General features: G+C 41.6%; 2 protein-coding genes across 2 annotated transcripts; one reads left to right on the top strand and one right to left on the bottom strand.

The window, feature by feature from the left end:
* Positions 1–4520: 4520 nt before the first annotated feature.
* LOC121581547 (peroxisomal biogenesis factor 19-like) lies at positions 4521–7189 on the bottom strand. The gene is made up of 8 exons (XM_041897044.2): positions 7054–7189; positions 6102–6196; positions 5714–5876; positions 5522–5607; positions 5234–5407; positions 4913–5071; positions 4778–4822; positions 4521–4676 (listed from the first exon to the last, which is right to left on the bottom strand). Exons 1-8 carry the CDS (start codon positions 7103–7105, stop codon positions 4590–4592), a joined length of 861 nt encoding a protein of 286 aa, XP_041752978.1. The 5' UTR covers positions 7106–7189; the 3' UTR covers positions 4521–4589.
* Positions 7190–17630: 10441 nt separating this feature from the next.
* On the top strand, positions 17631–23264 carry LOC121581548 (myeloid-associated differentiation marker homolog). Its single transcript, XM_041897045.2, has 2 exons — positions 17631–17716; positions 21162–23264. The coding sequence occupies exon 2, from the start codon at positions 21293–21295 to the stop codon at positions 22175–22177; it is 885 nt and encodes a 294-aa protein (XP_041752979.2). The 5' UTR covers positions 17631–17716; positions 21162–21292; the 3' UTR covers positions 22178–23264.
* The last annotated feature ends 434 nt before the right edge of the window (positions 23265–23698 follow it).

The following is a 23698-nucleotide window of genomic DNA, read 5'->3' as shown; positions in this document are numbered from 1 at the left end:
CAAAATTGGAAGCACAGAATCATCTAGAATGTCATTGTATTCTGTAGCATTAAGATTTCCCTTCACTGGAACTAAGGGGCCTAGCCCGAACCATGAAAAACAGCCCCAGACCATTATTCCTCCTCCACTAAACTTTACAGTTGGCACTATGCATTGGGGCAGGTAGTGTTCTCCTGGCATCCACCAAACCCAGATTTGTCTGTTGGACTGCCAGATGGTGAAGCATGATTCATTACTCCAGAGAACGCGTTTCCAGAGTCCAATGGTGATCTTAGGCTCGTGTGCGGCTGCTCGGCCATGGAAACCCATTTCATGAAGCTCCCGACTAACAGTTCTTGTGCTGACGTTGCTGCCAGAGACGGTTTGGAACTCGGTAGTGAGTGTTGCAACCGAGGACAGACGTTTTTTCGCACTACAGCACTCGGCGGTCCGGTTCTGTGTGCTTGTGTGGCCTACCACTTCGCGGCTGAGCCGTTGTTGCTCCTAGATGTTTCCACTTCAAATAACTTCACTTACAGTAGGGGCAGTTCTAGCAGGGCAGAAATTTGACGAACTGACTTGTTGCAATGGTGGCCTCCTATGATGGTGCCACGTTTGAAGTCACTGAGCTCTTCAGTAAGGCCATTCTACTGCAAATGTTTGTATATGGAGATTGCATGGCTGTATGCTCCATTTTATACACCTGTCAGCAACGGGTGTGGCTGAAATAGCCGAATCCACTAATTTGAAAGGGTGTCCACATACTTTTGTATATATAATGAATATTATACAGAGTTAATTTATTTATACAATATATTCAGGCTGATGATTGAATGATGACAGTGGAAAGATGTAGCTAATCGTGTAGAAATAATTGGATGAACGACAACAGTCCTGAACAAAGGCTATCAGCTCTGACAGTGTTACATGGTCTGATAATTTTCTTCTTGCAGTAACATGTGGCAACAATAGGCTACCTTCATCTCCCCTCACAGCCATATACAAATATGAGTCTATCAACCTGATGTATGTTTACCACAAGTGATGCAAATTGATTAAGTCACATTGTTTGAGGTGATGAGGTGTCCGCTCTAGATGCCAGCTGCCAATAAATTCTACGACCAGGACATGTCTGGATGTAGGGCATGGAAGAGTACATACAGGTAGCCTAATGAAGTCACCCAATTCGACTAATGAAAATCATTACTAACTAAGGCTACTCCCTAAGATTCAGTCAATGCATATGTTGGCATATGAAATATAAGGAATGTCAAGGTCACTCCACTCCCTCTAAACTAAAGAAACAGCAAACCACTGGCAAACATGAGGGGGGGTACTACTTGCACAATAATTCTAACTCTACTATCACTGTGCCCACAGCAAAGGCCACTGGGAAAAGTCTTTTTCGCACATCACTTAAAATCAACACTAAAGGTTCTCATAAAATGTTTTAAATGTTTGTAATTGTATCTATCGCTTTAACAAATAAATAGCATATATTATAATTATTTTGATTGTTTTTCTTTAGATCAAAGCAGGGTCACATACCGGTAGTGGTACCTGTTTCAATATAATCACGCGAAACACAGCCTTTTCTCCCGATGGCCCAAATCCTATTTCGAGATTGTGTTCACGTTGGTGTCACACACTCTTTTTCATAACGTCGACATAAATTCTAGAGACATAAAAAGCTAAGAGGGTTGTAGTCCCCAAAAAGTTAACCATCTTAGTGGCGTCTGTTGTTTGGCTGCGGTCCTACTACTGGACAGACGACCCCGGGAATCGAGGTCCATCGTAACTCCCACGGTTGCTGACCGACCTTGGCTTTAGCCCCATCGCGACTCGAACCCATGTAGTCCGAGCGCCAATGCACTAACAACGGCACCAAATGAACTAACCGGTTTAAACACTTGAATAATGTAACTTACAGTGAGGAAAAAAAGTATTTGATCCCCTGTTTGCCCACTGACAAAGAAATTATGAGTATATAATTTTGATGGTAGGTTTACTTGAACAGTGAGAGACAGAATAACAACAAAAAAATCCAGAAAAACGCATGTAAAAAATGTTATAAATTGATTTGCATTTTAATGAGGGAAATAAGTATTTGACCCCTCTCAATCAGAAAGATTTCTGGCTCCCAGGTGTCTTTTATACAGGTAACGAGCTGAGATTAGGAGCACACTCTTAAAGGGAGTGCTCCTAATCTCAGTTTGTTACCTGTATAAAAGACACCTGTCCACAGAAGCAATCAATCAATCAGATTCCAAACTCTCCACCATGGCCAAGACCAAAGAGTTCTCCAAGGATGTCAGGGACAAGATTGTAGACCTACACAAGGCTGGAATGGGCTACAAGACCATCGCAAAGCAGCTTGGTGAGAAGGTGACAACAGTTGGTGCGATTATTCGCATATGGAAGAAACACAAAAGACCTGTCAATCTCCCTTGGCCTGGGGCTCCATGCAAGATCTCACCTCGTGGAGTTGCAATGATCATGAGAACGGTGAGGAATCAGCCCAGAACTACGCGGGAGGATCTTGTAAATGATCTCAAGGCAGCTGGGACCATAGTCACCAAGAAAACAATTGGTAACACACTACGCCGTGAAGGCCTGAAATCCTGCAGCGCCCGCAAGGTCCCCCTGCTCAAGAAAGCACATATTTACATTTTTTTTACAGGGCCGTCTGAAGTTTGCCAATGAACATCTGAATGATTCAGAGGAGAACTGGGTGAAAGTGTTGTGGTCAGATGAGACCAAAATCGAGGTCTTTGGCATCAACTCAACTCGCCGTGTTTGGAGGAGGAATGCTGCCTATGACCCCAAGAACACCATCCCCACCGTCAAATATGGAGGTGGAAACATTATGCTTTGGGGGTGTTTTTCTGCTAAGGGGACAGGACAACTTCACTGCATCAAAGGGACGATTGACAGGGCCATGTACCGTCAAATCTTGGGTGAGAACCTCCTTCCCTCAGCCAGGGCATTGAAAATGGGTCGTGGATGGGTATTCCAGCATGACAATGACCCAAAACACACGGCCAAGGCAACAAAGGAGTGGCTCAAGAAGAAGCACATTAAGGTCCTGGAGTGGCCTAGCCAGTCTCCAGACCTTAATCCCATAGAAAATCTGTGGAGGGAGATGAAGGTTCGAGTTGCCAAACGTCAGCCTCGAAACCTTAATGACTTGGAGAAGATCTGCAAAGAGGAGTGGGACAAAATCTCTCCTGAGTTGTGTGCAAACCTGGTGGCCAACTACAAGAAATGTCTGACCTCTGTGATTGCGAACAAGGGTTTTGCCACCAAGTACTAAGTCATGTTTTGCAGAGGGGTCAAATACTTATTTCCCTCATTAAAATGCAAATCAATTTATAACATTTTTGACATGCGTTTTTCTGGATTTTTTTGTTGTTATACTGTCTCTCACTGTTTAAATAAACCTACCATTAAAATTATAGACTGATCATTTCTTTGTCAGTGGGCAAACGTACAAAATCAGCAGGGGATCAAATACTTTTTTCCCTCACTGTATAAACATGTCATAATTGGCCGCATAACTGGCTCTGAGGCTGTGGACTCTTATCGGTGTAACAATTACTTTTGAACCAACGTCATGAAAACTAGAGGTCAAATCATGTGCACAGACCAGTATACCGTCTCTGGTACAACATGGCAGTTATTGGGAAGATATAACTAACCGAGAACCCAGGTAAAGTCTCTCAAATCAGCTAGCCGTCTTATGATTATGTTATGAAATTAGAACGAGGCAAGTATAACTCTTGCATTTTCTTTTCTTTAAATAATTCACAAATGTACACTGGTTAGGCAACCATCAATATTAATCTACACCCATTTGTTATATTAACAGTATTAATGTTGAAAATGACACATTTTGTAAATCTAAACTAGTGGTCAGAAACAACCTAATCAACCCCCGGGGTGTTAGTGTTACTTTATTGATGAGTGGAACTGTGACACTGACTCAACAACCTTCGTTAGGCACGCAGCCCCATGATACAACTCACTCATCACTCAGCAACTCTTACAACAGAGAACCCTATTATCCCTTCTGTAAGACTCATAACAATAATGAACATTCTCTAATTCTCAAGAAAAATGTGCAAGGCACCGTTTTAACCAATAGGGCAGTTCAACCAGTCCTACCATGAGGCTAAACAGGGGCGGCAGGTAACTTAGTGGTTAAGAGCGTTGTGCCAGTAACCGAAAGGTCGCTGGTTCTAATCCCCGAGCCGACTAGGTGAAAAATCTGTTGATGTGCCCTTGAGCAAGGCACTTAACCCTAATTGCTCTTGTAAGTCGCTCTGGATAAGAGCGTCTGCTAAATGACGTAAATGTAAAATAAGTCAAGTGCTAGTCAGTTGAGCTGTGTGTGGGAATGCTACGACCTGGAAGAGCTTATTATGACAAAGCAATTGATTTAAAATCAGTTATGTGATGATTGGTTTGTTGTGCCGCCCTTCTATTTTGACACAGAAACATATGTTAGGAGGAGAGCAGTACAAAGTCTTGTTGTCCTTCTGCTCTAGTGATTGATGGTCCTCTCTCGTCAGCCCCTAGTCTGTGTTTCAAATGAACTGGCTGTTCTGAGATCACATGATCGAGCACTGCTCTGCAGCTCCAGTCCCAGAGGCTCCTGGGAGATTCAGGGATTCCAGGTCAAAGTTTAGGCCAGGTGGCTGATGGGGGAAAACAGATAGGGGGTTTAATTTAACATTACTATACAGCTGCACTAACAAAGATAGGTTGGTAGACAAAGAAAGAGAGAGGAGAAACATACCGATTCACCAGCCAGCTCTTTCGGTGGTTGGCCCAGGTCTTGTAGCTGAAAATTCAGATAATAACTCATAATCAATATCCATGCACAGGAAACCATCAGTATGGACAACCAACAGTTCATGCAAGTTTGTCTCACCTGCTGCATGAGTTCCAGAATGCTCTCAAAGCTATTCTCCCCATCTCCCTCCTTCTCAAACTGGCTGCAGATCTCTCCCATGACCTTGTGCTGCTGTTCGTAGCGCTGGAACTGATCTGGGGGGAGGGACTGATGATTGCCGTTCAGCCACTCAGGATACTGCATGAGGAGTGAATGACAATCAGTTATCCGGTTAGAAAGTTGTGTAAAGGGCATACGAGCGCAAGACATATCAAAATAAGAATAAACAACTGCAAGTGGCCTGTTAACAATATAATTTGAGGGAAAACCCAAACATAAACCCAGAAAAAACACACTAACCTTCTCAGTGATTTCTTTGAGAGATGGGTAGAGCACTTCCTTGGAGAGAAGATTCTGCATGATGGACTGCATGATCGGCAGGATGTTTCCATCTTGCCCGCCCCGCTCTCCACCCTCATCCAAATCCAGCCCTTCCAGAGTCTTTGCCAGATCCTCTCCAGCCAATCCTGCACTCTGATTAATAAAAACAAGAGAACAGTCTGAAATGCATTGAAGTGCAAAGAAACAGGCATTCCAAAAATGGTCAATATTTTCAGAAAACGTCCAAATTATAATAATCGGAACTACCTGTAAATTGTCTGCATTTTTCGCCAATCCACTGAGGGTATCTTTGAGACAGGAAGTGAATTCTTGTTGGGAGGCTACATCAGTACCTGTCCCCCCCAAAAAATAATCAGCAAAACACAGGGGAAAAAACACTGACATGAATAAAAATAGATGGGCACGTAAGAACAGAACTGAAAATATGTGGATGCTTACCAACTTTCCCTGCTGCCTCTGACAATTTGTGAAAGTGTTGCAGCAGCTCAGGCTCTTCCTGTGCAAGTTCAGTCATGGCTTTCTCCCACTCCTCCTTTGCCTGAGAGGCCATCTCCCCTTCAAACAGAGCCTCGAAGAACTGACTGTCCTCCAGTAGAGGGGGCTAGAGAGATGTGCATCAACAGGTAAACAAAATCTTGGTCAATTGGTCTTCCCCCATTCACAGACAGAAATTTAGAGGGAAGGGTTGACAGACATTGAGGAAACACTGAAAGATACCTTCTGTACCACAATCAGAACACTAACAACTAGAGCTTCTTATAAGCAAGCACCAGGCAATTGGTGAAGTTAGGGGACATTCTAGAAACCAGGGAAAAGATTCACTTACTTTCTCCTCACTGCCCTTGGCTGATGGGGGCACGGCAGCAGCAGGGGCTGGGCCCGAGGGGGCCGAGTTTGTCTTGTCAAAGTCATCGAGCGCACCTTTAATAGAGGAAAGACAGTAGAAGTGGAGATGCTGTGGCACAGATGTCAGCATTTAACAGGAGCTGGTGGAAGCATGGTCAAGGCAAGGTGAAGAGATTGATCAGGTAGTTAGAGGACAAAGGTCAACTCTTTAAAGTCAGGGTCAATGTGCAATTCAGTCATGTATTAGTTGATTATCAAACTCAGTTTGATGAGGTCACTACTTCTACTTTAGAAACTCAGCAAAACTTCCCCAAAAACGGCAAATTATGATATGGTAATTGCATTCAATTCATCCTATCAAGATAACAGTAGTCTCTAGTCTAGTCTGGCAGCCGGCTGTATCTAATAATACACAAAGTGGTATTGGTTACTAGTATGCAAAACCATTATACATTCAAATTGGTTATCCAGTTGACATAAACAATGACAGAGCTTTCTGTCAATCCAGATCACACTAGCTGTCATACTAGTGCTTCATCCATAAAAAATTAAATAATTATTATAATAATTCAAGGGCAGTTTAGCTTTCTACATTTGATGCCGTTTCAATTCTGTCAAATCGGTGTCAAAGCTAACGACAAATTATGATATCATATAAACCCCCACTGAGCCATCTGCTGTAGCGTTGTAACGCTAATGATGACGTCTTTGTAAACTGCAAAAGGCAGAAGATTTTGTAAGATAATGCCTGGCTTTCGTTTTGGACTTGGCAGGCAGATCCAACCAAATTCCACCAGCTAAACTGGCTAACGTTAGCTAGCTAGCTAACAAGGCGCGTTGCTCCACGTTTGACACCATTCTTTGTATGAATTAATGTATTGGCAGGATTGATTACAATCACACTTCACTCAGGAAGTAATGTAAAATCATACTGTCCAATAACTCATCCAGTTCTGTGTCTTGTCCGGCTGACCCTGAAGCCATCTTCTTTTTCCAAACAAATGTACTGTAGACGCAGTAAAATGACGTGAGTATAAAATGTTCGCCGTTTTGTAAGAGTTCACAGTTCCCGTTTGTTTTGAACGCGGCATAGCTAAGTATGCAGTGGGTGGACGAATGGGAAGAACACATTCGTTCCCAAGTGATACATGTGAAATCATACATCGTCAAAAAATGAATATGAATAGCAGCTTTCCAGAATTGTCCAATACAATTAAAACAGCCAACAAGTTTACCAATAACCTATGTATACATCCCATCATTTTAGCTGTTTAACTGGACTTTATTCAAATGTAAATGTTTAGTATTACCAGTGAGCTCATACTATTTTGAAGGTTAATCTATAAATTATTTTCCAAGTCAGTGAATATGTCCATTCTTTGGTGTCATCTGGACCTTTTCAGGCGTCAGGTTATTGTGTTGAGGTGACAGAAATTACAAATTATTCACGAAACATTCGGAGCACCTGCTACGTGACATACAATGACCATAATCCACTGCACATTACTTGTCTGGTCTGTGTTTCTTTTATATTGTCTACGGAAGAGACAGAAGTATGCGCATCGTGAGGGGATATAGAGAGCAGCTGTTGCTTCTCAAGGGATCTCTACCCGAAAATACATGATTTAAGTGATTGATCGTTGGTATTCAGAAATCATAAAAGTATGCCTTATTTACTTTGAAGAACTACAAAATAGTGATTTTGTCAGACAGCAAAGGCAGCAGCTCTATAGAGATGAGATGGTGACTTGGAATGAAAGTCACCAAATAAAACAAATGTAGCGAATAAACACAACTTTAATATTTTATTAAAGTAATGTGAATAAATGATGGTTAATAAGTGATAAGCAGTAATGGGCAGTCACTACCATCATGGGACTATTATTAATGGTTTTATTCTGTGTTGTTACAGCATTCAACCCAAACAATCAAAACCGAAATCAAAAACCATGATTATTGTTTAATAATTGAACCGAAACTGAACGAACCGACCTCAAAAGCACTAAATCGCTCAGCACTAAGAGGCAGAGCTGTAAAATAACTGTAAAAAGTAGTCTATGCCTGAATGTGAAACAACAACTATCCACCCTAATGATGAATATCACATACCGCTTGGTTAGGAAAAGGGTTAGAGTTAGCGAAAATGCTCTCCTAACCTGCTATGAAAGTTACTTCCGGTTGTAGATGTATCTAAGTGGCGTATTTTTAGGGAGGCCCATTCTACCATACTATGACCGTAGATATTTCTCGTCCGCTTGCAGCGTTCACAACAATTGGGAACTCGGAAGTCGCTGACTTCCGACTTCAGGGTGTTCAAAACAACTGGGAAGCCGAAAGAAAATGAGCTCAGACTGGGAAAAATCGATTTGAACTGTCATCCAACTCGGGAACTCAGGCCTCTTTCTTGAGCTCCAACTTTCCAACCTGAAGATCACTGACGTTTGGATTTGACCTCGTATTTTTTAGATTTCCCAGTTATTTGGAACGCAGCATAACTCCTAGCAGGCTTGTAACTGGGCTTGTATGTCACACGTGGCTAGTCGAATATGGAGGACTAAAAGTGCCACAATTAAATAAATAAATACACCATTAAATAATTACTTAAATGTGTCATTAATTAATTAAAATTTGAATTAAATACATAAATGTGTTATTAAATGTGTCATTAATTAATTCAAATACCGATTCATTTTATGTAAAATACATATATAATAATTTCACTATTTACATTTACATTTCATGGTCCTGCGTTGGAGTGCTTCCTGAATTACTTAAAACTGTCAAACTGACCCATCAAAAGTTGGTAGGCGGAACCTAACGCCTGATTGGTTACCCTCTGCATCAAGCCAAGACAAATCAATTCCGGATAATGGATTGATGCAGAGCTACTGAACACATTCCAATACACTGGGTGGCGCTATTCACCTCTACGTTGGTTGATGACTCCAACAACTTCAATAAGTTCCTCTGCTTTACTAGCTACATGCTCTGGGTCAGCAGGTCCTGCTTCTACATCCTCTGCTAAGTTTAAAATGTCTCTAACCAACTCCCTGGAAAGGTCACGGAGATCCTCCATTGTCTCTATCCAGGTTGGCCTACTCTACTTCAGACCAAAGCAATGGATCAGACTAGATTCGCGTTAGCCCCGCCCACTGACTTTGATGGGTCAGTTTGACAGTTTTAAGTAATTCATGAATCACTGCAATGCAGGATCATGAAATGTAAATGTAAATAGTGAAATAATTATATATGTATTTTACATAAAATGAATCGGTATTTGAATTAATTAATGACACATTTAATAACACATTTATGTATTTAATTCAAATTTTAATTAATTAATGACACATTTAAGTAATTATTTAATGGTGTATTTATTTATTTAATTGTGGCACTTTTAGTCCTCCATAGTCGAAGGCCAAACTCTTCATTGAGACAAAAGAGTGTCACAGTGTGAGTCATAACTCATAAAACCTAGCGGTCAAACGGGGAAATTGTTACAATCGTTTTTTCACCATTAATCTTTCCCATAGGGGATTTTAGAAACACTTAAAAAAGGGCTGTGTTTAGTGAAGGCTTACCTTTTGATAACCTTGTAAATCTCTCTCGGACAAGTTCACTTATAAATATATTTGTCTGTATTTACCCCCAACAAATGAAATGCTAATTAGCTGATAATGTGGCTATCATAAAGAACTAAAAATGCCATTTTTATTTATTTATTTATTTCACCTTTATTTAACCAGGTAAGCCAGTTGAGAACAAGTTCTCATTTACAACTGCGACCTGGCCAAGATAAAGCAAAGCAGTGCGATAAAAACAACAACACCATGATGATCTGGACGAGACTGCCGAATCGAGGCAAAGTTAAGAATCTCTGGATTAACTATCTAATGTTAGCTAAATGTAGTAATTCATAAATTGGATAATGTCTTTAAATGGACAATTCAATGAACTGTCTTGGGCAAGTTTTAAAGTGACACAATACCTGTTAGCAAAGGGGTCAGCTAGAGATGACGTGCAGGAATTTGTAGTCTTGCATTATGTCTACTTTGATGCTATTTAGCATTTTCAAATCTGAGAGTAAATAGAGTCGAATATACTGATAAAAGTAATCTTGTCCGAAAGATGGTTATATGGTTATCAAAACGTCACGCCAGGGTTAGCCTACACGTAACACATTCCTTATTTTAAGTGTTTCTAAAATCCCCTATGGGAAAAATGAATGGTGTAAAAACTATTGGAACCATTTCCCGGTTTGACCGCTAGGTTTTATGGGTAGTATGACACCTCCAGTGTGGGGCTCTATGCTGAAACCATAGAAATAAGAATTAATAGAACGGCCTTCTAACCCTGGCAATTGACAGGTAAACTCATGGGTACACTTGCAATGGCTGCCTGGTATTGTGATACAATAATTTCCATGGTATTTTGGAATGTTTTATCAACTGATGCTGGATTGCCATGGTAATGTAGAACGTTAATTCAAATGACGCTAACTGATGTGGCTCATGCAATGGAATGTATTTTTTGTAACGTCAGTTGAGTTGACTCAACAAATCACAGCACAGATTGAAGGATACACTTCCTGCTTTTACTTCCTGGCATGGGTACACTCAAAATGGCTGCCAGTCCACCCATTACGCCATCATTAACTTGAGTGGAGATGCCCTTTCTATTCATTCTGATTTCTATGGCTGAAACATCGATCCATGGGCAAGTCAGTAGCACATTTTCATTTGTGCCAAAATCGAAATGAAAGAAAAGTTATCTTGCAAATTCAGCAGGCTATCATGTGAAATGGACTTTCAGAAGTGCTGTCTTTATTTTATTACTTTGATGTGCTTTGGTGTGGTTATCAATGCACAAGCACCTTTTTTCCCACTCCTATAAATAAAATAATAAGTCACACAAAAGTTTTACTGTGCATTAAGTTTCAAATGCATTTGTCATTACTAAATGTGTAATGTGATTTTAACGTTACTATTTTTTAACACACAAAAACATATTGAATCAGTTGTCTTCCTCAAACTAAGTGGATGATGATGCAATCTTTGCAAGAGGGACGGAATCTGATTTAATTGGTCCTCAGAAAAGGTGAGCCACTTTCGTGATACCAGTTCTCTCTCTGTGGGTCTAACCCCAAGAAGTTCTGGAAAACGGTTAAAGACCTGGAGATTAAACCCTCCTCCTCACAGCTGCCCATGTCCCTTAATGTTGATGATGTGGTTGTTACTGACAAGGAGCACATGGCTGAGCTCTTTAATCACCACTTCATTAAGTCAGGATTCCTATTTGACTCAGCCATGCCTCATTGCCCGTCCAACATTTCCTAATCTCCCACCCCTTCTAATGTGACTAGCCCCAATGCTCCTCCCTCTTTTTCCCCTGCCCCACTACAAAGTTTCTCCTTGTAGGCAGTCACTGAGTCTGAGGTGCTAAAGGAGCTCCTTAAACTTGACCCCCAAAAAACATCTGGGTCAGATGGTTTAGATCCTTTCTTCTTTAAGATTGCAGCCCCTATCATCGCCAAGCCTATCTCTGACATTTTTAACCTGTCTTTCCTCTCTGGGGAGGTTCCCATTGCTTGGAAGGCAGCCATGGTGCGTCCTTTATTTAAAGGGGGAGATCAAGCTGATCCTAACTGTTATAGGCCCATTTCTATTTTTCCCTGTTTATCAAAAGTGTTGGAAAAACTTGTCAATAATCAACTGACTGGCTTTCTTGATGTCTATAGTATTCTCTCTGGGATGCAATCAGGTTTCCACTCAGGTTATGGATGTGTCACTGCAACCTTAAAGGTCCTAAAAGATGTCACCATTGCCCTTGATTCTAAGCAATGTTGTGCTACTATTTTTATTGACTTGGCCAAAGCTTTTCATACGGTAGACCATTCCATTCTTGTGGGCCAGCTAAGGAGGATTGGTGTCTCCGAGGGGTCTTTGACATGGTTTGCTAACTACCTCTCTCAAAGAGTGCAGTGTATAAAGTCAGAACATCTGCTGTCTCAGCTACTGCCTGTTGCCAAGGGAGTACCCCAAGGCTCAATCCTAGGCCCCATGCTCTTCTCAATTTACATCAACAAAATAGCTCAGGCAGTAGGAAGCTCTCTCATCCATTTACAATGCCTACGGAAATATTCAGACACCTTCACTTTTTCCACATTTTGTTAGGTTACAGCCTTATTCTAAAATTAATTAAATAGTTTTTTCCCCCTCATCAATCTACACACAATACCCCGTAATGACAAAGCAAAAACTGTTTTTTAGACATTTTTGCTAATTTATAAAACAAAATACAAACGGAAATATACATTTACAGAAGTATTCAGAGCCTTTACTCAGTACTTTGTTGAAGCACCTTTGGTAGCCTCGATCTTCTTGGGTATGACGCTACAAGCTTGACACACCTGTATTTGTGGAGTTTCTCCCATTCTTCTCTGCAGAACCTCTCAAGTTCGGTCAGGTTGGATGGGGAGCGTTGCTGCACAGCTATTTTCAGGTCTCTCCAGAGATGTTGTGATCGGGTTCAAGTCCGGGCTCTGGCTGGGCCACTCAAGGACATTCAAAGACTTGTCCCGAAGCCACTCCTGCATTGTCTTGGCTGTGTGCTTAGGGTCGTTGTCCTGTTGCGAGGTGAACCTTCGCCCCCAGTCTAAGGTTCTGAGCGCTCTAGAGCAGGTTTTCATCAAGGATCTCTCTGTAATTTGCACCATTAATCTTTGCCTCAAGCCTGACTAGTCTCCCAGTCCCTGCTGCTGAAAAACATCCCCACAGCATGATGCTGCCACCACCATGCTTCACCATAGGGATGGTGCCAGGTTTCCTCCAGACGTGACCCTTGGCATTCAGGTCAAAGAGTTCAATCTTGGTTTAATCAGACCAGAGAATCTTGTTACTCATGATCTAAGAGTCTTTTGGTGCCTTTTGGCAAACTCGAAGCAGGCTGTCATGTGCCCTTTACTTCCGTCTGGCCACTCTACCTTAAAGGCCTAATTGGTAGAGTGCTGCAGAGATGGTTGTCCTTCTGGAAGATTCTCCCATCTCCACAGAGGAACTCTAGAGCTCTGTCAGAGTGTCCATCGGGTTCTTGGTCACCTCCCTGACCAAGGCCCTTCTCCCCCGATTGCTCTAGGAAGAGTTTTGGTGGTTCCAAACTTCTTCCATTTAAGAATGATGTGGGCCACTGTTTTCTTGGAGACCTTCAATGTTGCAGAAATGTTTTGGTACCCTTCCCCATATCTGTGCCTCGACACAATTCAGTCCCGGAGCTCTACGGACAATTCCTTCGACCTCATGGCTTTTCCTCTGATGTGCACTGTCAACTGTGGGACCTTATATAGACAGGCGTGTGCCTTTCCAAATCATGTACAATCAATTGAATTTACCACAGGTGGACTCCAATCAAGATGTACAAACAGCTCAAGGATGGATGATCAATGGAAACAGGATGCACCTGAGCTGAATTTTGAGTCTCATAGCAAAGGGTCTGAATACTTATGTAAATAAGGTATTTCTGTTTTCTGTTTTTAATACATTTGCAAAAATTTCTAAAAACCTTTTTTCGCTTTGTCATTATGGGGTATTGTGTGTAGATTGCTGAGGAAATTGTTTTGTTTAAGCCATTTTAGAATAAGGCTGTAACGTAATAAAATGTGGAAAATGCACCTCATACAAGTAATTGGGAGTATGGCTAGACAGTACACTGTCCTTCTCTCAGCACATATCAAAGCTGCAGGATAAGGTTAAATCTAGACTTGGTTTCCTCTATTGTAATCGCTCCTCTTACACCCCAGCTGCCAAACTAACCCTGATTCAGATGACCATCCTACCCATGCTAGATTACGGAGACGTAATTTATAGATCGGCAGGTAAGGGTGCTCTCGAGCGGCTAGATGTTCTTTACCATTCGGCCATCAGATTTGCCACCAATGATCCTTATAGGACACATCACTGCATTCTATACTCCTCTGTAAACTGGTCATCTCTGTATACCCGTTGCAAGACCCACTGGTTGATGCTTATTTATAAAACCCTCTTAGGCCTCACTCCCCCCTATCTGAGATGCCTACTGCAGCACTCATCCTCCACATACAACACCCGTTCTGCCAGTCACATTCTGTTAAAGGTCCCCAAAGCACACACATCCCTGGGTCACTCCTCTTTTCAGTTCGCTGCAGCTATCGACTGGAACGAGCTGTAAAAAACACTCAAACTGGACAGTTTTATCTCCATCTCTTCATTCAAAGACTCAATCATGGGCACTCTTATTGACAGTTGTGGCTGCTTCGCGTGATGTATTGTTGTCTCTACCTTCTTGCCTTTGTGCAGTGGTCTGTGCCCAATCATGTTTGTACCATGTTTTGTGCTGCTACCATGTTGTGCTTCTGCCATGTTGTGTTGCAACCATGTTGTTGTCATGTGGTGTTGCTACCATGCTGTGTTGTCATGTGTTGCTGCCATGCTATATTGTTGTCTTAGGTCTCTCTTTATGTAGTGTCTCTCTTGTTGTGATGTGTGTTTTGTCCTATATTTTAATTTTTAATCACAGCCCCCGCAGGAGGCCTTTTGCCTTTTGGTAGGCCGTCACTGTAAATAAGAATTTGTTCTTAACTGACTTGCCTAGTTAAATAAAGGTTAAATAAAAGAAACCCGAGGTTGAACTTGCAAGAAAGGCATTTCACTGTACTTGTGCACCACGTGACAATAAAACTTGAAACTTGAAACTACATTCGTAGTATAGGGTTCAGGTGTTCTTGTGGGCTCGTGGACATAGTCCTTAGTTGCAAACAGGCACCGTTGTGCATGTGGTGTGTGTGTGTGTGAGAGAGAGAGAGTGAGTGAGAGAGAGAGAGAGAGAGAGAGAGAGAGAGTGTATAGGCCTATGTGTGTGTGTGTGTGTGTTGTGTGCGTGCTTGCATACTTGTGGTGCGCGAGTGCAACATTTGGTGCAGCTTAATAAAACTTCAGATGCCTTCGGTCTCAGACCCGATCCGGGAAACGCATGTTTCTGAGTCACTAGTCATTAGGGTAGTAAATAAATAGTGGTTTCCATGGGAACTGTCTCTTGTTTCATAGCAACATATACAAATAATGTGAACAACAACAATAAAGTAGCTGCAAAATTATGTATTATCTTGGTAGCCACTGACTGATTATCTTGGTAGCCACTGACTGATTACATCTGTAGCCTATAACAATATGTTATCTTATACCATTGAAGGACATTGCCTGCTATAAATTGGAACCATTATGCCAAATGAAACAGTAATAACTAAATGACAATCAATTTAATTAATAAACCTGTATGTATTATTTCAATTAATTTACAGTGCCTTCAGAGAGTATTCATACCCCTTGACTTATTATTGACTTATGAATTCAAAATGGATTAAATAGGGCGGCAGGTAGCTTAGTGGTTAAGTGTGTTGTGTCAGTAACCGAAAGGTCGCTGGTTCTAATCCCAGATCCGACTAGGTGAAAAATATGTTGATGTGCCCATGAGCAAGGCACTTAACCCTAGTCGCTCTGGATAAGAGCGTCTGCTAAATAACAAAACAAACAAACAAAGATTTAGTTTCACCCATCTACACACAATACAAAGTGAAAACATGTTTTTAGAAATGTTCGCAAATGTATTGACAATGAAATACAGAAATATCTAATTTAGCCTACATGTATTGACACCCCTGAGTCAATACATGTTAGAATCACATTTGGCAGCGATTACAGCTGTGAGTCTTTCTGGGTACGTCTCTAAGGGCTTTGCAAACCTGGATTGTACAATACTAGCTCTGTCAAGTTGGTTGTTGATCATTGCTAGACAGCAATTTTCAAGTCTTGCCATAGATTTTCAAGGCGTTTTAAATCAAGACTGTAACTAGGCCACTCAGGAACATTCAGTGTTGTCTTGGTAAGCAACTCCAGTGTATATTTGGCCTTTTAGGTTATTGTCCTGCTGAAAGGTGAATTTGTCTCTCAGTGTCTGTTGGAAAGTAGACTCAACCAGGTTTTCCTCCATTAATTTTGTCTATGCTTAGCTCTATTCTGTTTATTTTCATCCTAAAAGACTCCCTAGTCCTTGTCGATGACAAGCATACCCATAACATGATGCAGCCACCACCAGCCACCACCATGGTTGAAAATATGAAGAGTGGTACTGAGTGATGTTGAGACGCGTACTGAGTATACGAAGAGGCAGGATGCAGACGCAGGAATTAACAAGGTCAAGGTTTACTTAACAATGAGCAAGAGAAATAACACAGATAGAGTAAACGACACGAAGCTAAACAATCACACACACAACATCATCCAGAACAGTCCAGGGCTAAATAGGGGTGGTGATGAGGTGATGAGGTGCAGGTGCGCTGGAGGTGATTAGGGTGCGTTGGGTTTCCATTCCGGTGTTGCCGAGGTGGTGCGCTCAGACCGGTGGCTCAGTAGACCAGTGAATCATAGCGCCGGAAGGGAACAACTGGAGGAGACGTGACAGATGTGTTGTGTTGGATTTGCCCCAAATATAACGCTTTGTATTCAGGACATAAAGTTAATTTCTTTGCCACATTTTTAGCAGTTTTACTTTAGTGCCTTATTACAAACAGGATGCATGTTTTGTAATAGTTTTTTTTCTGTAAAGGCTTCCTTCTTTTCACTCTGTCGTTTAGGTTAGCATTGTGGAGTAACTACAATGTTGTTGATCCATCCTCAGTTTTCTCCTATCACAGCCATTAAACTCTGTAACTGTTTTAAAGTCACCATTGGCCTCATGGTGAAATCCCTGAGCGGTTTCCTTCATCTCCGGCAACTGAGTTAGGAAGGACGCCTGTATCTTTGTAGTGACTGGGTGTATTTATACACCATCCAAAGTGTAATTAATAACTTCACCATGCTCAAAGGGATATTTAATGTCTGCTTCTTATTTTTTTACCCATCTACCAATAGGTGCCCTTCTTTGTGTGGCATTGGAAAAACTCCCTGGACTTTGTGGTTGAATCTGTGTTTGAACACATAATTGTATGTGTGGGGTACAGAGATGAGTCATTTAATCATTTTAAACACTATTATTGCACACAGTGAGTCCATGCAACTTATTATGTGACTTGTTAATCACATTTTTTATTTAGGCTTGCCATAACAAAGTGGTTGAATACTTATTGACTCAAGACATTTCCCCTTTTCATTTGTAATTAATTAGTAAAAAATTCCAAAAACATAATTCAACTTTGACATTATGGGGCATTGTGTGTAGGCCAGTGACACAACATCTCAATTTAATCAATTTTAAATTCATACTGTAACACAATTTGGCAACTCACTTGTAGCCTACAAAAAACTGACAATCAATTATTATTTTAAACTAGCCTACTTAGTCAAGTTCAATTTTAAGTAGAGGAGGGATGGGATGGCGCACAGTAGATAGATGGTGGAGACATTTGATACCTAATTTGGTTTGCAATGGGTGGGGAGTTGGGAGGAGGGGCATTTCCTACTATGACTGTAGTAAGAACTGACTAGGAGCGCTTCGCTTGCAAACTCCCATTCGATTGGAGATTCTGAGAGAGAACAGAGGATATTGCAGCCACAAAGTAACAGAAAGGTAATACATTTTGGTTACAGTGTAATATTTGAGATTGTGTATTATAGTGGTCTATTCGAGAGTTTGTTTCTCAACATGACTACAAAATGTACAACCAGTTGAAACTTGCTCTACTTGCATGCCTTTTATAGTTTAAACACAGTCCATTGAAAATAATCATTCCAGGAATGTTGTTTATCTTCCAGAGTCAGCTTTCTACACTATGCAATTGAAACATCACAAACATCACAAATAGCCTAGAAGTATTTTGGACACAGGGATAGTCAAGAAAATAACTTGTGCAGTGTCGTAAAACTGTTTTGCCATTCAAATGTATTTTGCCTCATATGAATGACTTGATGGGGGATACACTAGTTTTGTTCTAACACCGAGAAACTCCAGGGCGCGGCACAATTGAGCGTCACACCCACCTCAGACAGTGGTTGTCAATGAGCAACCAGAATAACGGGAGGATAACGGTAGGCTACAGCTGTCAGAATAACAGGAATGTTGTAAACCGATTTCAGATTAATATTTTGAATATGAGGGCTCTGATATAGTTTGTGGGAGTGTGAGTGCAGGCGTTCCTATAGTGCCTACTATTGATCAGAACACGTGTTATAACACAAATATTTCCCCCTATATTGTTGCACCTGACCAGCTCACCGATGGAGCATGGTGAAACAACATGTGAACATTATGGACTCATTGTTGGTTTTAACAATACATCATGGCCTAGTGTATTTCTGTAACATCCTCAGTGATTAAACGATCTCAATATTACAGTATTCAGTGTCCACAGTTTACATCACTGTATTGTGCCTCTATCTCACTTTTTTTCTCTCACTCTCTCTCTCTCTCTCTCTCTCTCTCTCTCTCTCTCTCTCTCTCTCTCTCTCTCTCTCTCTCTCTCTCTCTCTCTCTCTCTCTCTCTCTCTCTCTCTCTCTCTCTCTCTCTCTCTCTCTCTCTCTCTCTCTCTCTCAATTCAATTCAATTTAAGGGCTTTATTGGCATGGGAAACGTATGTTAACATTGCCAAAGCAAGTGAAGTACATAGGAAACAAAAGTGAAATAAACAATAAATATTAACAGTAAACATTACACTCAGAAGTTCCAAAAGAATAAAGACATTTCAAATTATATACAGTGTTGTAACAATGTGCAAATAGTTTTACTCTTTATGTATCTCTCTCTCTCTCTCTCTCTCTCTCTCTCTCTCTCTCTCTCTCTCTCTCTCTCTCTCTCTCTCTCTCTCTCTCTCTCTCTCTCTCTCTCTCTCTCTCTCTCTCTCTCTCTCTCTCTCTCTCTCTCTCTCTCTCTCTCTCTCTCTCTCTCTCTCTCTCTCCATTGTGGGATCATTAGCTGCCAGACTAGAGTCCGTCTTGTGTCTATGCCTAAGTAGCCTGGGAGCCTATGGCTCTTTATCTGGATTAAGGGTGAAATCGAGTTAACCATGTTTTGCCATGACAACGCTCGTGTCCCCTGCCGCAAACAAACACTGAGCCTGCCCTCTTCACCCTCAAGCATGTGTGTTTGTGTGTGTGTGACTGTGCACAAGTATGTTATTATATGTCCTGTTTTCCCTCCTGTCCAGGCTATGTGTGAGCCTATGAGCCTATTTTAAGCACCTCTCTAAAGGGAAGTCCGTCTTTTCCATGCCACCCCTTAAAAGGTAGCTTTCTATGCAGGGACTCTATGGTCTTGTTCATGTTTTACCTACTTTCCTCACATGCTTTCATAAGTACCAAGTAATGGCTGGGAGTGGATGGATTTTTCCATTACTGCCTTCCATAGGTTTATTTTAAGAGGTTTAAATGAGTGGTGTTTCAGAGAGAGAGAGAGAGAGAGAGAGAGAGAGAGAGAGAGAGAGAGAGAGAGAGAGAGAGAGAGAGAGAGAGAGAGAGAGAGTCTTCCCTCAGATTACACAGATCCACAAAGAATTGAAAAACAAACCAAATTTTGATAAACTCCCATATCTACTGGGTGAAATACCACAGTGTGCCATCACAGCAGCAATATTTGTGACTTGTTGCCACAAGAAAAGGGCAACCAGTGAAGAGCAAACACCATTGTAAATACAACCCATATTTATGTTTATTTTACCTATTTGCACATTGTTATAACACTGTAATATGACATTTGAAATGTCTTTATTCTTTTGGAACTTCTGAGTGTAATGTTTACTGTTAATTTGTATCGTTTATTTCACTTTTGTTTACTATTTACTTCACTTGCTTTGGCAATGTTAACATATGTTTCCCATGCCAATAAAGCCCTTATATTGAATGGAATTGAGAGAGAGAGAGAGAGCGAGAGATACATAAAGAGAGGGAGAGGGCGAGAGAGAGAGATACATAAAGAGAGGGAGAGGGAGAGAGAGAGAGATACATAAAGAGAGGGAGAGGGAGAGAGAGAGATACATAAAGAGTAAAACATAAAAAAGAGAGAGGGAAAGGGGACTTGGCACCTTTGGATTCAGTTTGCAGTTCGGCAGCAGTCTGCATAGCTGGGATAAATCAACGAGTTGGAAAATCTTACAAGAGGGAGGGTGCACGAGAGAGAAAGAGAGAATGAGAGAGGGAGGTGACTCACTGCTCTGCTATTCCTCTTCATCATTGTGTTTAAAATGTGTCCTTCTGAGGTTAAGGCACAGGGATTTCCCCATTTTACTTATTTCAACAAGCCTGTTCTATCTGACTGCTTTGATCACTCTCACTTTGAGTTTGTCCATAGTTTAAAATCTTTCTTCATCTGTCTGTTTCCTCTATTTCCCTCTATTTCTCTCTATCCATATCCCTTCCATCCTGCTCCCACTCTCTGTCCCCTGCTGTTTGAACAACACATTTTGTTAATGTAAACAGGTGTGTCCCTCTACAGTATGTAAACTGGGAGCATGGACTCTTCACCATTTGTGGAGGGGATTGGAGGAGAGAGTGACTTGGGGGAGTGGGAGGGAGCAATAGTTACTAGGTGTCTCTCCATAATGAGACTGTTAGTGACCGATGACAGACTGGCTGTGAGGTCGGGCGGGGGTCTCTCTCAGCACCACGCCTGTCTGAAAAGGCGGGGGTGTAGATAAAAGCATGTCCAGTGACACTGACTCACTGACTCAGAACCGGAATCCCTCAGTTGACAAAGCCTTCTCACAGAGTATAAAACTGAAAAGGAGGAACATATACTTTCTCATCCTCCTATACATGGTATTTAAAATGCAAAATCCATGATTTAATTGATTAACTTTTGTGTTTTGTCACCCGTTATTATGTTAAATTTACAAGGAGAAATTTACAAAAACTGCAACTGTTGCCCTCATGTCGTCAAATATGATACACCATCAAGAATGTTTCATGAAAACCATAATGGAATCAATACTTGCAATAAGAACTTCATTGTTTTTAAATGAATGCATTCTGTTAATTTGTTCTTGGTTACTGAAGCTGCTCTCAATTCTGTGTCTCCTTATAGATCCCTCTGCACCAGATGCACCAAGAACAGTAGTCATACAGTATTCCACAGAAATACCTAATCTCCAGCCAATTCAGCCTTTCACGTCAATCTAACCCATTCTAGTTGTCAAGCATCATCCATATCCCATCATGCCGATAGTGGTGGTGCACTCCAACCCCCTGTTCTGGGTGCGTTTGTGTGCTCTGGTGTTCTCCTGTGTGGCCTTCGCTGTGACCGTCCATGGGGCCAGCCTCTCCCATGGCACAGGGGACTGGTTTGTGTTCTGCTGGGCCTTCAGCTTCGCTGGGACCCTGCTGGTGCTGCTGGTGGAGCTGTTTGGCCTGCAGACCCGTGTCCCTGTCTCCTGGAAGAACTTCCCTATCACCTTTGCCTGCTATGCCTCCCTGCTCTGCCTCTCTGCCTCCATCATCTTCCCCCTCTACTACCTCAAGGGCCAGACCTCCCAAAGTGAGACTCGCGACTACCGCATCGTAGCCACCGTCTTCTCCTGCCTGGCAACCATCGCTTACATTTGTGAGGTGAGCATCAGCAAAGCCAGGCCAGGAGAGGTAGCAGGTTACATGGCCACTGCCCCGGGTCTGCTGAAGGTGTGTGAGACTTTTGTAGCCTGCGTCATCTTCGTCTTCATCAGCGACCCAGTGTCCTACGACTCTCACAATGCACTGAGGTGGTGCCTGGCCGTCTACTGCATCTGTTTCATCCTGTCGGCAGCCATTATCGTGCTGTGTATCTGCGAGTGCACAGGCTGCCTGCCCTTCCCCTTCGCCCGCTTCTTGTCTGCCTACGCCCTACTGGCTGTCATCATGTACCTCTCCGCCACCATCATCTGGCCCATTTTTAAGTTTGACAAGAAGCACAGAGGCACCTCCTTCAGCTCCAATAACTGTGGCAGAAATCATGGGCTGTGCGAATGGGACAAGCAGATGGCTGTGGCTGTGCTCACTGCAGTCAACTTTGTGCTCTACCTGGCAGACCTGATCTACTCTGCCCGACTGGTGTTTGTTACTGTGTGAGAGGAAGAAAGAGGGAGGTAGTTGATTTGATTACAATGTAGAGAGAGGTTGAGGAGTAGAAATTAAGAGGTAAAGAAAGAGGGAGAAACCAAGATAAACTGCTTACTGTATTTTGCGTCATTTATATATCAATGTTCAGACAGAAGTCATCTACTCACCCAGATAGAGACTATAAATTGAGAGGATTGCTGTTATTTCATGCAAAGGAAAAAATCCTTACACAATGATGGTGTTATGGACCCAAGAACTCAGATTAGATGGACCAGATCTTTTAAAACGTTTTATCTCTGATTATCTGACACACAAACAAACACAGTATTCCATAGACAGGATGGATTTGCTGAGTATGTTGACGTTACTATAGATCAAGTTAAATCTTACAACTTTGAATGGTCTTTTTATAAGCATGGCTTTTTAGACATTATGCAATACTGTAAGTAGATGTAATATTCAGTTTACAGAACAACTCACACCTACCTAGTTTGGAGTTACGAAGGAACCAAAAAAAATTATATCAAACCCCTGAGTAATTCCTAGAAAATTCATACACTGCTCCAATGGTTTTTTTAAAAAAGGTTTGGAATTCATGTTAAGTTGAATGTTAGCCTAGTTTTTCCTTATTTTATATTCCTGTTAACTCTGATTTTTTAAATATTTTCATATTCTGCCAAGCTATATGTCAAGAGTTTATTGTATGTTGAAAGAATATATGCAGAAGGCAATGCACACTTACTGTTTGACACTTATGTGTTTGCTATAACTAATTCTCTGTAGGCTACGGGCTCTCCAAAAACAACATCTTAGAATAAAAAGTAAGTTGTTAGTAACATGTATTATCCTTAATCTGGCCCATTGGTTTGTTCTACTGTATCAGTCTGCTCTTGTGGATGAGAATGTCCACTTTGTCATAGAGAGGGAGACATCTTTTTGCTGTATTGTCATCTCTCTACTTCCTGCTGTTACTGATACATGACATGTCCTTTGTTTCGTTTTTTGTTCCGCTGTGCCTGTTGAGAATGTGCCTACCACATCAGTGTTTTGGGAGAATATAATCCAGTGTTCAATAAAAGCCATGTGATATATTAAAGCCTGTGTGCCAGTCACTTCTTGTGTCTGTAACCATTTACTTGTGCTTGTGTCCTTGTTCATTATAAAAGTCAACCATTAACACCTAGATTATTTCTCAATCTCTCTCTTGATCTCTCTCCTGATCTCTCTCAAAACACTCACACACACACACACACACACACACACCAGTAGGATCCCTACCCACATCCCAAACTGCTGTAGGAGGTGTGGTTGTGGGTTGCTGCTTTGTATATTTAGGTTTATAAATGGGATGCCACAGGCTGCTCCAGAGAAGCTGATGCAATCTGTCTCTGTGGTAGAGAATGGCACAAATAGGTCCTCGGATAGAGAGCAATTCTGCTGCTCAATTTGTTTTGATTTACAGAAGGAACCAGTAGCTATCCCCAGTGGACACAGCTACTGTATGGGCTGTATCAGGGGATGCTGGGGTGA

Source organism: Coregonus clupeaformis, chromosome 14, assembly GCF_020615455.1.
Source record: "Coregonus clupeaformis isolate EN_2021a chromosome 14, ASM2061545v1, whole genome shotgun sequence".
Lineage (NCBI taxonomy): Eukaryota > Metazoa > Chordata > Actinopteri > Salmoniformes > Salmonidae > Coregonus > Coregonus clupeaformis.
This window is presented reverse-complemented; position numbering and strand designations above follow the sequence as displayed.

Bases quoted from the DNA above. Each gene is read 5' to 3' on its own strand.
- LOC121581547 (XM_041897044.2), bottom strand. From the start codon at position 7,105: ATGGCTTCAGGGTCAGCCGGACAAGACACAGAACTGGATGAGTTATTG. The intron at 4,823-4,912 runs GTGAGACAAACT...CTGAATTTTCAG, and splicing joins TTCTGGAACTCATGCAGCAG to CTACAAGACCTGGGCCAACC. The intron at 4,677-4,777 runs GTATGTTTCTCC...TTCCCCCATCAG, and splicing joins AAGAGCTGGCTGGTGAATCG to CCACCTGGCCTAAACTTTGA.
- LOC121581548 (XM_041897045.2), top strand. From the start codon at position 21,293: ATGCCGATAGTGGTGGTGCACTCCAACCCCCTGTTCTGGGTGCGTTTG.